Source organism: Aphis gossypii, chromosome 2, assembly GCF_020184175.1.
Source record: "Aphis gossypii isolate Hap1 chromosome 2, ASM2018417v2, whole genome shotgun sequence".
NCBI lineage: Eukaryota > Metazoa > Arthropoda > Insecta > Hemiptera > Aphididae > Aphis > Aphis gossypii.
In genome coordinates this window covers 75162694-75182088 of record NC_065531.1, presented here as the reverse complement: position 1 = coordinate 75182088, position 19395 = coordinate 75162694, and the positions used below count along the sequence as shown (strand labels likewise).

The following is a 19395-nucleotide window of genomic DNA, read 5'->3' as shown; positions in this document are numbered from 1 at the left end:
AAGTACTTAGCTCTGTGAATATTTATAATGTTTGAGGACTTTCATTTGAATTTATATATATTTTCATTTATTATTGTTAATCCAATTCGTTTGTAATAAATACAATAATAATTACATTTTATTATATTATTCAACACGTTATTTAACTAAAACATTGGAAAAATCATAAATTACATTTATGTATATATATATATTTCAAAATAAGAAAGTAATATTAATATTGTTTACTGTTATTAAAATTTGATATCTTATACATGTAATAAATATATTCTTGAATGATGTGAAGATAAACTTAAAGTTTGCTCAGGCCTACTGGTTTTAATGTATAGTAATATTATATTACATTTACATAAAAAAAAATCCGTTATGTATACAAACAAATTGTTATTTTTTTTAATATAGATTCAATACCGTATAAGCTACTAAAATAGTAGATAGTATGAGGAGATTTATGAATATTAGATTTAATGAAAAGGAATAAATCCTCAGAAATGTCATTTCGTTATATTTCAAGTATCTTTTTAACAAACATTATCAGAGAGCTGAATATCGCCGTAAAAACATACTCTCTAAAATATAATAAACATAATAATTAAAAATTGCACTTAAATATTAGGTTTAAAGCTCAGAAAAATAATTTTACAGAGTTAATCAAAATTATATTCAAGCATTTAGTTGAACAAGATGAGATTAAAATGAATGGATGAACCAAGAAAGTAACATTAACATTTTTATTAAAAATCCCAATATTTTTGTGTTATTAGTTATTTATCATACTAGTAGGTATTCATTAGATATTCATACGTATTTTCAATTGACCATTTATGTAGTTTGTTTTATATATTTAAATTTAGACATTAAATATATCTATATATTTACTTTTTATTTATATATATATATATATATATATATATATATGTATTGTAATAGAAAAAAAAATATACATTTAACATAGATTTTTAAATTGAATCTATTAAATGTCATTTCATAAAAATGTGTTTTAAAATTTATTTTTCATGGTATTATAGAATATAATAATATAATATTGGATAATACTTTAAATATATATACTATATAACATGTCAATTAAATATAGGCTTTTTTGTTTATTTTAATATACATTATTTTTTTACACTTAAGAATTCTTGAACTAAAAAAATCAAACTATTAAAATAAATAATAGATAAAATAAATATCTAAATAATATAATAAACTAAATTAGTATGGACTTATAGCGTATGGGATTCAATAATAAAATACTCCTAATATAATACATAATTTAAATCATTTAGTATAATATGTTAAAAACATTCTTCATGACTCTGTTTCACATCCTTAATGACATTTTACAAAATTTTAAGATTAATCCATTATAGAAACTATTAAAAGTAGTTAGGTTTTACCTAACTAACCTAGGTTTTGTTGTTCTTAAAACATAGTTTCAGCTTTATTTTATTAAAAAAGTTCTAATTTAAGTCTAAATCTACAATGATCAAGAAATCTTTTAAAATAATTCCTTATCAATCACATAATTCATAAAATATTCATTGCGAGGAGTAAACCAATGTATCTTTACCTCCTTTCATGAATATTAAATTTGTCCTACTAACATATTAAAGTCAGCCGTATTATCTGACTTCGACTGTTGAAAAAGATGAACAAATATAAAACACAAAGTTCGATTAGAGTTTCTGTTTGAGTATCTATTCCTCAATTCACATGCCAGTCAGTATAGCTCGCTTTGTAAATAGATTCCATTGAGATAGGAATTCAACTTGTGTTTGTTGTATTGAATGACATTTTTAATAGATGTTCTCACCCGTGATAACCAAATTAAACAATATTAACACGTTTATATCCATGATACAATATTTCACCAGTAAGTTTTTCACTGTTAAAATATTTTGGTCATTTAAAAAAAAAAAGTGAAATAATTTTAGGAATTGAATCAAAATATCTTCATTATATAAATCAATTTTATAATGCAAACTCGTTTCTCTTTCAATAAATAAGTATAATATACTTTTTTTTTACTATTATGGCTAGAAAAAAATGGAATTTCACTATTAAAGGATGAAAAATAAGATTTGGAGTTTATGATTTTATTGATTTTTGAACATCTGAATTTTAATTGAGATTAACCCCTTGATGTCTTTTAATAAGTATACACAAATATTTAAATTGCATTAGTTAAATAAATAATATGTAAAATATCGTGGAATAATATATTGAAATACTTATAAGATTATGTGTTATGAAATGATCCAGTTTTGATTTATGCAATCGATGACGACAAGTGGTTTAAATGAAAAGTTTTCGATAGAATTTTTAAAGTTACATGTAAGGACATAAAACTCTTTAGTATAGTTCATTAAAGGTGAATGATTACTATAAACAAATAATTCTCCAGATCTATCTTATTTATTATACATTTTTTGGAATGTGATTTTATCATAGTATTTTACACCTCTAAGTTGATGATTGCAGTATTCTGGAATTTGACTGTATAACTTACAAATATTGTGTACTTAACTGTGTCACATCAAGGTCGATTTTCATAAATTGTAGTTTTTATACCTATGGTAGTGTCTAGTATAAATTATTTAGTTAGTGCAATTTCAATATTGACAAAAAAAAAATAATAATAATAATAAAAATAGGAGAGGTATTTTTTAGTTAACTGTTTTTTGTACTTACCTATATATGGTTATTTTTGCACTATTTCAATCATTCTGATAAAATTAATGATTTAATCGGTTCGTAGAAGATTTGGTATTTCTATCTAAGTTTTATTTAATATTGGTGTGAAAAAAAAGTGGTAATTGGAAACTGGATAGAATTTTATGATATTTTTATTGAATCTGTCAAAGATTTGAGTTGAGCTGTTTGGTTTTATTAGAATTATACGTTCAGCATTTAAGTTATTTGAGTAAGATGTAAATCAATCGAATATATTAGAATTGTTATTGTATTCAGTATGTCTTTGTGTTCAATAAAATAGAGTTTTTGTTGATTATTGTTATCAGCAATACTATAGTGGCTTTGATTTAATGCGTTGTTTGGCAAAAGTAACGTATTATTATTTACTATTGTTCTAATAAATATGCAGAAATAGCAAATGACACATCCACTAGCTACAATTAATTTAAATATTGGACGTTGGTGTAATGTGAAATCAAGTTAACCTTACACGCAGTGACCCATATAGAATTGAAATGAAATCTCTTTTAGTGTATAGTGAATAACAGGAATATCACTAAGATAACTAATAAATAATTTTAACTTTTATTTTTTCATGAAATATCAAGAACGCTCTAAAAATTTCCGGTTGTTTGATATAAGATATATAACTTTCTGACTTCATAGCTATATATTTTTTCTATATTAATAAAGTAACAATTTTATACTATTAAAATATTTAATAGTAACTGAAGGTAATATTATTATTGGCATGCCGCATTTAATGAAACTGTATATTGATAATGCCGTTCAAGATATTTAAAACCTTAACAAAATGATAATACTAATGTAATACTACTACTGAAAAAAATCTTTCGTTTTTATTCAGGAACATAAACATATAAGGTTGTCTTCTAGAATATATATAGATAAAAAAAATTGTACTTGACATTATAATAAAGAATCATCTAAGATATAATAGTTAAAATATTGTTATGACATCTTTATTAACGATATTGTACTGGCTTGAACTTATAAAACATGCTATAGCATTTATTAATTATTCTAGTTATTGATACTTGATTTTTAATATATTGTTAATTATATATTAACATACACCAACAAAAATAATACTTCATTAAATAATATTATTTTATAGACACGATGTAATTTCAAAAATATTTTGTAATTTTTATTGATATTTAATAGTTCCAATATATTTATGTTATTATATTGTTTATTATAATTGACTAATGATGTATGAAATTATAAGTTATTAGTCAATAACAATGATAAGATTTTATTAAACTAATATATGAGACATTGAGATATTTTCGTCAACGAAACTTCCAAATTATGATTTTATCATTGAAAATTAATATTACTAATTTATTAAAATAAATAAATTTTGAAATAAACTTACACCTTAAAGTTCATCATTTCATTAAAATATATAATACATTTATTACAGAAACTTACTCAATGATGAGGCATATTTAATATAATAGAGTGACTTCCAATTTATTTTCCTCGAGATAAGGTTGAAAATTAACGATTTTGACTATCTTTCTATTTTTACGATTACAGAATTTTAGTGATATGTTTAAAATAAATATATTTGTCTAAAATAATATTTTATGTAGTTTTTTTAATTATCAATAATTTTAAAATAGTCGCGAAAAATAATAAAAACAAAAATGAAAACTACCCAAGTGATCTTATATATTATAAAAAAAATAGTTATTACATTGAATTGTTCATTTATTTATTTATTTATTTATTTATTTTACAATGGTTTATGATTTAAACATAAGAATTGTAAATATACAGAAGTATATTACATAAAATTTAAATATTTTAACAATTATTGCATCGGTGCATATTATGCTATACTGCAAAAGCCCCTATATAATAATATATTACATTGTAATGCGTAGAAAAAAATCACTGCAAACAATTTAATTTTTAAAGATTAAAACTTTTATGAAAACATTTTCATTGTAAACACCGTATTATCGTAATGTTGGGCTTATCTTACTTTTCTGCGTAAAAATTTAAATGTTTTAAAAAGTATGTCACCCGCACAATATAAAAAAAATGTGTGCATTTTAAACTGAACAAAGGATCCCTCACTGACCACTGTACATGACATTTACACCATTTACTACTTTGATTTAAACACTTTTTACTGTAGTAGTAGAGAACACGAAATATCAATGGTGGTTGAATCGTGTTTTACATATTAACACGATGCCAAAATACCAAAAGATAAAATATGATCTATAAGAGGATGTGACTAGTACATAAAATGAATTCTTAAAAATTTACAATAGGTACATAGTATTATTATATACTATACTAGATTCGTCATATAATTTGGGGAGATGCACAATTAGACAAGCGATCTACAACTAAATTACTGAAAATAATATAATATCTTATAATTTAATTTCACTTTTGATTTATATTATTATTTTAAAAATCTACATAATTTATAGTTAAAATGAATTTTTAAATACGGTTTATTATAAAAAATTGCACTTGTATTAAGTAATGACCAAAAATAACGCGGTTCACTCCGAAATTATTGGAGATCATAACATTACAGAAATAAATCGATCATCAAACGAATGAGTAAACCAGATACATTGTGTAATGTTCTTAAGCATTGGAAAAATTGTATCACGTGACAATAAACACTCGATTCACCCGGTGCCTTTTTCTTACTGTGAAAATTTAATTGAGCCGTTGAAAATACATGCAGTTCCTGTACGTATTTTATACGAAATAGGTAAAACGGAGGAATATTATAATATTTTACAGTCACAACAAGGCCAAGAAAAATTAGTTAGGATATTTAATGGCAAAGGATAAAAATAGAGATGATTTCTTTATTATTGTCAATCAATCGCCTTTTCAGTATTTTGGTTGAAAATCGATTGTGACCCTGTCAGTCAAATGATTATAGGCCGATTCACCCAAAACCTAATGTTTACAGTTTTGTTGATAGTTTGAAAAAATATTTCATCGTGTAATATTATGTAAATCAGTTACATTTTTAGTGGAATAATAATAATTTTTTTTATTAGTATTAAAATTGCTTGTATTATATTTGTCCACTTTTGAAAAATATAACTATTAAAATCTATGTTAGGGCAATTTATTTTGAAAGTTGAAATCAAAGTTAATATACAAAGACCAAATATTTATAGAAAACATTTTCTTAGAGTGACTATATAATAATGCGTATTATGCTATCGTGATAATAATAATAATTTATCATCATATTTTACGCAACACTTAATTAAAATGTATTCTATGGTCAATTAAACTCTTAAGACTTGGCTGTAGTTATAACATTATTATATTCTGTTAACTGGAAACCGTTAATTTAGATTTTAAGATCTATGAGCTGTGAATTGTTAAGTTCCTAATTATAATTTACCAAACATAAATGCCTGCATAAACGTTATAAATTATAACTTTTTTTAAAAAATACATATTTTTAATATATTTATTATGTATAACATGGAAATATTTAAGCAATTCATTTTTTCCCATAAATATTAATGAAGAAAATATTTTTTATAAAAAAAAAGTATTACATCTTGTATAATTATTAAAATACATTTTAACCTTAGGTATCCATACTAAGGTTATTTAAATTTATAATTTCAATAATATTAAATACTTCAAAAACTGAACAAAATTAAAATATTATAATATTTATTAATGTATTGTTAATTTTATTATTTTATATTTTTCTTGTATTATGAGTAATCTATATTTCTATTCAAATTTACATTTATTGAGTAAAATTATATACTAAAAATTGAAGATAGCGAACCATTTTTAAGGGATCGTATTTAGGCAATATTCGATAATAATCGAGAGTTATGTATAACTGTGTGTGTTGTGACTGACTATTAGTGTACGTGAATTCTCCAAGCGCTTTATGTAATTAAAGATAGACTATGATTAAGATTATTGGAAATCAGTAACGTACATACGCACAGTCACATATCACTAATTTTTACGATAAAAAAAGTTTTTACATGAAAATCCCAAAAAGCGGAAGAAAAATTCACCCAGTACCAAAAGTCCGATTTTAATTTTAAAAACATATTTGAATTCCTTATTTTTTTTCTAGGTTATGTAGGCAAATAATTTTTGATTTTTGTATTGTTTAATTGCTATAACAACATAATGTATTATATATTAATATATAATTGTTTTTTCAAAATTTACCTTACTTAAGTGTTACTAAAAAAAAAAAAATAATAATTACCTAGAAAAGAGAATAAGGAATTTAAATATGTTTTTAAAACTAAAATCGGACTATTGTTATTGGGTAAATTTTTCTTCCGCTTTTTGGTCTGAATGCACAAAAAAAAGACCCGCTTTCAACAGTTTTAAGTAGTTTATTTTGTGATTATTAAGCAAATTATTAACCATTTTTTGTTTGTAATATTAAAATATGTATTATTATCAAAGAAAAAATCAAATTAATTTTAACTTTTACTCAATTGAATTTTTTTAATAACAGATCGGATATGTCGATTATTTTATATGTTCAATAAATAGTTTTCGCAACTGAATATTTATTATTATAGTTAATTTTTTATGAAATAATTGTGTATGATATATACATATATAGTCTTAATCGAGTATTTGAAACTGCAAACTACTGATGACTATGATCATTTTAAAAATAATAATAAAAAACAATTTCAATTTTAATTACTTTATTTTCAACTTAAACAAATGTAGTAGGTAATTAATATTTAAGTACATTTGAAGATAATGTTTTTGTTCTATACTGCATAATATCTCGTTAAAACAGTGCAATTCCCGTATAATGACAAAAAAAGAAACAAAATACTTATTTCTACTTGAATCGTTATTACAAAGAAAAAAAATCGAAATGTATACAATAGATAATATTAAATTATAAATAATATTTATGATGATAAGACAGAGGTGGTTAAGTCGGTAAATGGACTAACCTAAGCTATGGCTTAAATTACGGCTTTAAATTTGTTTAGGTATAGTTGTAAACTGCGTTATGGAAAACAATTACGTCTGGAAAGAATTTTGTTACAGACGTTTAGGTGTTTATGAGGATAAATGATGCATATGTTAGAAGTTGTTTAACTGAGATATCACAATTTACGAAACTTGTGTTCGGTCATTAGTGAATGGACTGATCTTTCAGCATAGCCGTGGAAAGGTGATCATTAATAATAAATAACGGTCATTCGTGGAACGTGTATTGTACCATCCGTTTAACAATATTCTCATGAGCATTTCAAGTGTCGATAGAGGGTAAAACGATAAAATGTATTCCGTTTGATTTACTGTTGATAGATCTATATCTATAGATATCATATATATTATATACTGTTATTAACATAATATATAACAGAGGTGTGATCAATAATATAATTTAAATGACATTGATGCAAATAGAATTTTTAAACGGTTACACTAAAATTATTGTGTTGACGCGTCAAATTAAGAACATAACGTTTTATGGTATCTTTTATTATAATCTACTTAATCTCTAATATAATATATTATTTACAATTTATTGACAGCGGGGTCTCCCACCTCGTAAACACAACCTTAGCAGGTGATTTTCGTGGTGGATATACCCGAGAGCTTAGACTAACATTGAGAAAATATTATTGATTTGCTGTACTGCAATTTTTAGGACTGGGCAATCATACTATCCATTCCCGCTTAAAAAATTGTGGCTTTGGTAGAGTAAGAGAGTCCAGAAACGAATACCTACTCAGGAAATCTATGATGGTCACGTTTTGGGTGGCTCTAATAAGATAATATTGTTCTCTTTTTTTATCCAACTTAGTTGTGGTCGACAGATCGAACTGCTGCCGAAACGTTTAAAGACCATTATGAGTATTCCGCTGGAACCGGTGCGAAGTGCTTCATTTTAAGATGGTATTCAGAACTCTTCGATTTTCAAATAATAATATGAATGTTTTAAGAGTTGAAGATGAAACGAATACTCAGAAATTTCTCAGTGTTTACGCAAAATATCTCTTCGTATATACATGTTATGATCCGTATTTGCTACTTGGGAACCACATAAACTATATGTGTTTTCCTCATTATTTATGTGAATCTCACTCGTTATATCTCCTACGTTTCTTTGTGTCGTGGTATTGCTGGGCTTGTATATGTTTGTTTTACTCCGCTACAATGTTTACCAGTATTAATTATACTGTGCATAATATTATTTAAATATCCTAATAGGACGGTATATTATAATATACAGTGGGTAATTCACTGGATCATTGCGCCTGATCACATATTTTGATTAGGAACAGCAAATGTATGGAGTTATCTTGAATAAATATTTAAAGGATTACAAATTAATTACTAATTTCCATTAAGTATTTAAATAATTATTTACTTAAGTTAACTCAAAGTATCTACCTAAAATTTAAGTAATATGATATAGTGGAATATAGAAGATTACAACATAATATGTATTGGCGAATCATAGTTTTGTGCAAGGACAATAAATTAATACGTAGAGGAAGTCGGTAATAAATGTATATAATAATTAAATTGATTAATTCGTTTAGTTGTAAATACGAGTAGTAATTAATGTTTATTATTTCCAAAGGTTTGATTGATTTTAAAATTATTTTAGTGATCATTGTTTAATATAAAATTTAAAAAAAAAAATTCTAGTGTTTTTCATACCTATTTAAATGATAAAATATATTTATTTTTTTTCATACATAAACGTTAAATCGTGTAGTTCTATTTTATCGAAGCATGAGATATTGCTATTGTTTGATTATTTTCAATTAGTACTCAATTTATTACAATGTGTCATTGGTTTACATAAAATTTTAGTTGTTTTCGTGTGTTAACTTTTACATGCATAACGGAAATTGCGACAAAATCTATTCGAATCATACGTGCTATTTAATAATATTTTTTATACATCATACACTATTCAAATACGACTCTTTCTCAAAATATTATGTACCTAATTATACATATCATAAAATATTATGATTCTTTACAATACTTATTGCATGTACCTACATTTCACGATACTTTATCGTTTTATCAATATATCAGAATAAATCATTTAATAAATGTTACCAACTTGTCATAATACAAGTACGCATTGCTCGCTCGCATTTTAATAACACTTGTAATCTACCAAAATAATCTCATTATTTTTTCTTCTATACGCATAAGTACGAAAATCGTCATGCATAAAGATCTGCACATACTTCAATTGCTTTTCTCAGTGAAAGCATTTTAAATGTAATAACATTATATTAAATATCCTGTATAGTTTTGATTTTCAACACAGCTATTGAAAAAATAGTAGAACTCTCCCCGTGGCCCGTATATCTATTTAATTCACGTTAAAGTTCGAAATGTTTGAATGTTAGTAGATGTGACGCATTTAAATTGAATATCTAAGTACATTATATTTTCTGTTTGAACCATATTTTCTAGAATCCTTCGTGCGTAAGACTTTACCAAAATGGTAATCACGCTTACTCCGCACGATTTATATTACGGTAGATATCTCTAAAGTTATATCGTTCCGACCGTGAAAGGTATATTTCATAAAATTATGTATTTTAGGCGTTTTCAAAAATTCACATTCAAACATTCCAAACAATTAATTTTGAATTTAAAGAAGATATAGTCTGTACTTACGTTTTTTTTTAAATAAGCGATTTTATATCGATAATGATATCATTGATCATATATAGAGATAGGATGTTGATGACTTTTGCATTTTTTTCCTTTGAACCTATAAAATGCTATCTTAGCTTAACATACGTTTTATACTCCCTTGATTCAGAATAAACTAATTTTATTTTATTTTTTTTTTTTGTACGTTTTTAGCTATAAATATATTTTTAGGTTATTTATTCACATTGTAGGTCTTTTTAGTAGTTTTAATACAATGTGGGGCATTTTCATAAAATGTCAAATTTTAAAGAAAATTTATTCAAAAAATAATTGTATAGTTATTATTATTTGTGGATTTTTGCTGTGAAAAAATGTTATTAGTCATTACTTGTTAGTTTATGAAAAATAAATTAAAATCAACATCCCATGTCTAGTTACTACCTAGTAATAAAACATTTTTAATTTTTACTTTTTAAATTATTTTTAAATTAAACATAACATTTGAATGTTTATTAAATTGTGTAGAAACATTTTTTTAATACTTTTAAGTATTTCTTTTTATATTTTTGGAGCATTAAAGCGTTTTATTATTATTATTATTATTTTTTTTTTGTGGTCATCTTTGATATTTTTTTATATCATCAACAACATATTATTTTTACAAAATTATAACAATAATACGACTCATGTATAACAAATGATGTCCATCAATTATATTGCCTGTTGGTTGTGACGAAGACCAACCCTATATCATCTGTAAATTGACTTAATCCAAGCAGAACTTAACCATGTCACGTGCGTCTTTGCCACACTTATGATAGAACGTTGTGCACCGGAATAGTAACATAGTAACGTCATCGGCATATGAATATTTTTTGGACGCATAATATAATACTTGTCAAGTGTGCGACAGTCGTAGTTCATCATTCTGTATACTATCAATATGTTAAATATGAATTTGAACACATAACCCTATCATATTTCCGATAAATACTCATCAGCTTAGTAATAAGGAATTATAATATATAAATATAATGACCACCAAATTCAAAACTAATAGCAATCGTCTGTGAACGTCGAAATTATGGTTTTTATTTTTATTTTTATTATTTCTCTAACTAGTAGAGTATTATAGGTGGTCTGTATGAGTATGTTTTTGTGTTCTAAGTGATATAAAATCATTTGTAAATTGTTGATAGTTTTCATCCCTACCGAAACTCATTTAGCAATTATTCGTTTTGTTAACATACCAACTTAAACATAAACCTTAAATATTTAAAATACCATTCAATTAACAGAAATTTTATTTAAAATAATATAATAAAATCAAAGAATAATTAAAGTTCAAAATATTAGCTAACCTTTTTGAGTAAGGCAATTATTATTATACAAACTTATGTAATAAAAGACGATTTAGAAATAATTGTTTTCCAATTATTCAATATGCCAATAAATCTTTTAGACATTATTTTGTAAACTATTTGGAATCGTTTATATTCTTATTGGCTATTGAATTAAAAAAAAAAAAACGTAGATGATAATACGAATGTTGAATGCGTAGTATGCATAAAAATATTTAGTTTTAGAACTATAGTAAAACATCTGTTAATGTTGACAAAATTATATTATTTGTTTATTTTTATTTATTTGTTTTCATGTTATATGTATATGTTCCTGTATTGTTTATATTTATTTTACTATTGTACTCATAATATTTATTAATTATTGTAACAACTCCCTATCTCTAACACAAACTATAAAGTTTGAATACTAGGATAATATAGATTAATCGGAACAATAATAACAATAGTTGATATTAAAAAAAGTATAACCAAATTTAATAAAAAACAATTGTTAAGTGTTAAAACAACACAATTTAAGCATAAATAATTAATTTCAAACTCCATTCATTTTCAGTATTAATTTAAGATGTTGTATACAATTAATGCATATAATTGTTTGATATATTTTATGTTATAGCCTTAAAAGTTATATTATTATTAAAATAAAATATTTTGATAATGTATTTATATAAATATTTTAACAAGAACACAAGAAACTTACTTTATATTATGACAAAAGTTAACAAATTAATCTGTTTTACTAATCTGTTTTAATTTTAGTTGGAATATAACTCTTTTAATTTTGGAATACCTACTTTTAATTAATTTCACGTGTGACTAAAACTTTAAATACTTTTTTTAATAAAGTACCTAAGAAAGATAAAAAGGAAAAAATAATAAAATCTGATATTAACTTATATACAATCTATTTTTTAACAAACCTATCTTAAAGTTAAAGTTAATGATATTATATAATATAATTTATCTTTGAAGATAAGTTAAAAATTTAAAAAAAAAATATATATATATATTTTATTTCATGAAATTTGGTTTAATTGTCATTGTTTATATAATTTATACTTTCTTGTGAGATAATGTCTCATTATATATATTATATAACAGTATATATGTAATTTAATTAAACAGTTGAATCACAGAATAGATAAAAATATATTTAATAATGAAAATTAAAATTAATTATTAAAAACCTTGTTAACCATGATTCTACCATAATTATGAATTTTACTCAAATAAATAATAATGTGACCGCAATTATGCTTAAAAAAATAATGTGCTCATTAGCAGCCAAATATATAAGATATCAGTTGATATTTATCTGCTATGTATCATGATGGAGTAAATGACATTGTCGTACTTTCAAAGATTTTTTCTCCGGCAAATAGCCATTAGAATTCGGATACTTGCCACATGCACACTGCACTTACGAATTTCCGCGATCGTAAAACTGAATAGTCTCGCATGGCACTGACGTTCGTTCTCTTACCAGTAATCCCCTTGTAAAACATGCATTTACAGGTCAGTTTGTTCTTGCACTTTAAAATTACGATGAACAATTACTTTGCCAACATACATTTGTTTTTACTTTCGTTGCGTGCTACTTCACGGTGGTAATATAACGCAATTCCTAGTGTAACCAGTCGTGATGATTGGTAACCTCTATCCACGCAATCATCGAAACCGTGTTTGAGATGAATCAATATTTGAGTTTGATGAGGATGAGGATGGGTCTTTTTTTTTTTTTTACAACAATACTTATTTTTCAATTATTTAATTTAATGTTAATAATTTGAATAATTTTATAATTTTATACAACAGTTACAATAATCAATAAACGTACAATACAAAACAAATAAAAATCAAACTGTATATTAGTTATTCAAGTAAAGCATGTTAAAAATGTCAAACATTTACTACCCAAAATCTAGTTGGGGTGATTTTTATGTTTTTAAAAAATATCATGACAAAGGGAGGAAAATAATAATTCAATAAATTAAGTAAACAATATTGTTAAAATATTTTTATCTTTACTGATGGGAATAAACAGCAGATTTCATATAAAAACCATAAAACTGTGATAAATTTGTTACACGCACTTTACTCATGTTTAATTCTTCCAACGAGGTGTTACATTTGTTTTGTAAATCACAAAATATTATGAATACAACATTTTTTGAGAATAAAGTATGAATGACATTTTTCACGGTGGTTTGGTTATATGTATTTTTTTATAGTTATATTATTGTAAGCATGAATTGAAATCCAATCAAATTGAGATTCTCAGCATGAGTAAATGGTTATGACTTTTCATATTTATTTAATGATCTTTGTTGGAAATAATAATTATTTCTGAAACACTCAGTAGTAGCATTGAAAAAAATAAAAATTCTTGACAGTTACAATTTGTATAATATTCTAACCACAATAGGATAACCATGTATTAAAAGTGCTGAGCTACATTTAAACGTCCGCTGTTAAATAAAATGTAAATAGAGATATTACGAGTACAGCTACACTTTAAATGTCAACAATGATAGTACGTTTAATGTGCAAACTTGGGTTTTAAGAATTTGATTATATAATTTGACATAAATATTAAGTTTAATTGATTTAATTAATGACGAAAAACTTATATAAAAAGTTTTATTATGAAAATGTATAGTAAAAATAATGAGTATTTCATGTTTTTTTTTTTTTTTTTAAAAAAAGGAAAATAAGTAAAACCTGTAGGATTCACTATACACATAAAGTTTTAGTTATCAAGATATGTATTTCTATAATAATATTAAATTGCAACACAATTATTAAAATTGTTAGTCTTTGTTCAAATAATACCAAAAAAGATTATAAAAAATTGTGTGTTTTATATTTTTAAATTAAATTTTTTTTATTATACTATAAGCTACTTCTGAGGAACTTTTTCTTCAATTACAATTTAAATCATTGTATGGTTAAACTTAGAAATCTGTGTTAAAAAATCAATATAAATTGTTACAATTGTAACAATAATGATTTTTACGTAATTTAACTTTAAATTATTATAATGAAAAATAATACGTACAATCTATGTATGATAAATAATATTATTATTAAAATTTCTTAATAGCTTTAATAACCAAGTCATAATGATTTTTTGTTCTATTTTTATGCTTTTTGACACGTTGATGATTATATAAAAGAAAAAAATCGAAAATATAAAATTTCTTTATAACTCAAAATTGACTCAAAATATTTGGAAAATTATACCATATTAATAAATATAATAATAAATAATAGTATAAACATTTGATAAAAAATTCTGGTATTTTAGTGTTTTTTTTTTTTTTTTTTAATTACAATAAAATAATAAAATCAATTTTGTCCAAGATTAGTTTTTCATAAACATTTCCACTCTTCCAATTTAAGATACAAGATACACTAATGATTGTATTCTCTTCAATTGAAAAAGTTTCAAAAAAATTCACTTTCATATGACAAAAAATATTAAAGTTTAATGATATTTACTAGGTACTTAATAAACACCATGATAGACATCACGAAATACACATCATTGTAAAATCAATACATAAATTAGAACCTTAAAATGTCAAATAAAAATAATTCAATTATAAATCAATAGGTACCTACCTAGTTAATTAAAACTTAAATAATATTAGATTAAATATACATTTTATGTTCAAGAAAATTTAGCTTAAAAATAAATCAATATTAAATTGCAGTTGCTACTTATTAAAATAATTGATAAAAACAAAAATTTAATAGATACTTGACTACAATTTTTGACAAAATCGTTTATTTTTTCTGTTGTAATTTAAAATCAAACATTTAATTACTGGTATAATAATATGCTTGTAATAAGTCTTTATTGGAATAATTATTTATTTTTTTTAAACTTTCTCCCTATTAAATTATTCCTATTTATGTTGCCGTTTTAAATTGTTGAATATAGTATACGTATGAAATTTTGCAGTTATTGGTTATTCTGAAATGTACAATGTATCTACATGGCAACACTCTAATACAGTACTTATTATTTTTTAGTTTCAGCTAATATGATTTTATAAGATTATAATGCATCTTATTTTAGCATTTGCGTACAATATGCTTACGTTACGACATAATAGTTATTTGTGGTGGATTTATTTTGGATATAAATTTGAAATTAATAATATTATGTATTTTCAATCATTTTTTTTCCTGGATTAGGGAGCAAAAACTGTTATTATTTTAGTCTACACGTATATAAATAGATCATAATTTTATATATTTCATATGTTATTGATTATATTAATTAAATTTTAAATATAAACAGGCATACATAAAGGTAGCTTTGATGTATACTCGTATTTTAGGTTCCTGATATTTTATATTAATAGTATGGCCGAATAATATACTACGTTAAATTGCTGTGTTATAAATTAAATAATGATTATTTTAAAACACATTTTTAAAATGATTTATTTTTTATTTTTTTAGGAACGGTTCAGGGTAATGGCTAATGTAGCCGTGAATCGAGCTAACATGTTAACGAGAATCTGGAAGTATGGGAATCCCGAAGTAACTGCTTCTGAGTATTTACTTCACGCTGGAGTCATATCTATGGTAGAGTTCGATAACGACATATTTGCCGCCGGGAATTGTTATGACCAACAACAGTACAAAGAATATTGGCTATTTTGTCCATACGCATACAGACTTCCAGACGGCGATAGAATATTGGCTAAAGATTTGGCGGTTGAGTACAACTATTTATCGAACACCAGCGAATGGTTTTACATAGCTCGACATAAAGCACAAGTCGTGATCGATAAGAACAATCAGTACAGTCACGGTAAGTTAAATAATATATGTATTTTTTTTAAATGTACAATACTTAAGTTATAAAGCAAATTGTGAATACTAAAAAATATTTGTGAACCCGTTGTAATGAATTATAAGAGACTTAAAAACAACTCCAAATGATATTGAGGTATTCGTATGATAGTAAAATCAAAACATGTAACAATATTTTTAACATAAATTTTTATGATTTTTATGTTTTTTTCTTTTGACGTAATTATACATTTTTTATAAAACGAATTTATGGGTTTTGGAGAAATTCAACAACCAGAAATATATTATAAGAATAGTTTATTACATTAAAGAATATACTAATAATCTTAAAGAATTTCATTATTATTTTTTATTTTATTCCTTCCTCGAACTATTAATGACAATATTGTTTCTATAAAGTTAATTTTTTTATCAATATTATTTATATAATTACATTGATGTTATAATATTACCACACAGAATTATTTCATTTTATTTAACAATATAACAAATATTTACGTTATGCAAATAATATGAACCTATTTTATAAGATTTTATGTATTTTTGTTTTATTTAGAATATTATGCTAGACTTATTTCTATCAACAAAATTACTCCGGAATTAAACATTTTATGAATCTTACATAATTCAAACATATTATTGACTAACTATTTACATTACTAATAATAGCTTAGTAGATTAAAGATATAGAGTAATGTGAAAGTGTTTAAGTTACGTCAACGGTTAAAAACTTAGTTAAAAGTAAATCTATAATGCAAAAAAACAATTTATAATATATAATATATAATTTTTTTAAATTTATTATTCCAAAAATACACAGTAATAAATATCGAATTTATTAGATAATTTACTAAATAAATCAATTTATTAGTAAAATTCTTTAGCAAAAAAGAAACATTTGGTTTTAATGAATGTACATTTAAAATAATATTGTGTTTAAGAGAAAAAAAGGTTTAATTACTACAAATACTACGACGATTCATTTATCCAAGACAAAAATAGATAATTAATTGTTAGGTAAATATTCATAAAATAAAAAAACATAAAAACATTAAAATTATTGTCTTATTAATTTTATTGACAGTCTAATGGAAATTATACACATTTTATTAAAATTACACTTATTATAATATCACAATCAAACAATTTTATCTGGGAAATAAAAAAAAACATTGAAACAAATTCAAAATATAACCATTGCAATTATTATTTACGTAATGTAAGTTTAGACATATACACCTGATTATAATAATAAAGAAATCAATTAAACCTATTATTTTAGTGAAAATATATTAACATTAGTAATAGCGTATCTTTAAATAATTAGGTACAGTAAAAAGTACTAATAAAACATATTGATTAAAACACAATGGTAGTTAACATAGTTCATTAGTTCATTACACTAGGTTTCACATAATCCTTTTTAGTTAATTACACTGGATCAACTATTTAATGTCAAATAAAAGACTATTGGAATTGACTTTGAAGTTTACTTGGAAAGTTTATTTATTTTTTTTTCAATGAAATTATTTTACTTGTGGGATTAGGAATACACAGATTCGTTTGGTCTATTTTATTTATATTTTTACATGTGAATACGCCACTCTTACAATTAGAATTTAAATGAAATAAAGGTACAATTATGGAATAAATTAGTGGTTATATTATAAAAAAGTTAGTTTGAATATTACATTGAATCTATTTCACAAAAAAAAAAAAAACTGTGCAGAGGTACAGTCATCGGAGATTCTAAATAAATTTCCGTTTCATCGTCTTCAAAAAAATATAAGTGTATTAAAAAGTGTAAAAAAAATAATATGTAGGTACTGAAATCAAAAAATATTTTATTATTAATTTAATTAAAAATATAAATAAATAAAAAACCTTTTAAATAAGATTTACTATCATAATTGTTCATCAATAACTGATAACTGGCCAATATTAGTTATAATATATTAATACTGAAATAAAAAATTATATTATATTTTTAATAAATATTTAAAAATTACTCGCCATCATAATTTATAATGGGTTCTAGTGTATATCCATTTATCTTTAAATGGTCAGAAGTGAAATAGACTTTTAATTCATAAGCTTTTTATAGCGTAGGTAATGTGACATATTTTGTATAACTTATTATATAGCATAAAAATATACCGAATGACTATTAACTGGTGTTAATCACTATAAGAATTTTTATTAGAACCCTTATAAGGTATTTGAAAAATTATACAAAAATAAATTAATATTATGATATACGAGTATGAGTGAGGCTATCCGTTTTATAGAATCTTATTAAATTGTGTAAACTTTAATTAGATTTATTCGCATAAAAAAATGTGTATTTCTATTTGCTTAACATTTATATACATATATATTAATGAACTTATATTATATTGTTCAATACTCTTACAAACCTACGTAAAAAATAATATTTTGTGTTATTATAATAATAAATAAACTAATAATAGCACCTTTGCAGATGTGAAGTTATATAATTTTTTTTTCATTTAAGTGCAAAGAGGCCACGAATAATACATTTTGTATTTTTGAGATATGTATAAAACGTTTGTACAACTTTGTTAACCATACATAATATATAATGATTATATTTTATATTAATACGAATATAATATCTACTTATTATATTTATTTATTAAGGTACGGGTACCTATTGTAGAAATTGTAGAATATTGCTCTTAACTTCTATGATTTAAAAAAAAAAAAATGTCTGTTAATAAAATAAAATAATTGTTTTGAATATTAAAATCAAATACAAGAGGGTATACTCTTATATCTTCACTTGTTAAAAATAAGTTTTTTGTTG

At 23.4% G+C, this 19395-nt stretch overlaps 1 protein-coding gene across 1 annotated transcript in view; it reads left to right on the top strand.

Annotated features, from left to right (window-relative positions):
- Positions 1–19395, top strand: part of LOC114126334 (probable G-protein coupled receptor CG31760) — an 88486-nt gene that overhangs the window by 12453 nt on the left and 56638 nt on the right. The window contains exon 2 of the mRNA XM_050201026.1: positions 16212–16566. Coding sequence (XP_050056983.1) covers positions 16212–16566 — 355 coding nt within the window. The remainder of the gene's footprint in view (positions 1–16211; positions 16567–19395) is intronic.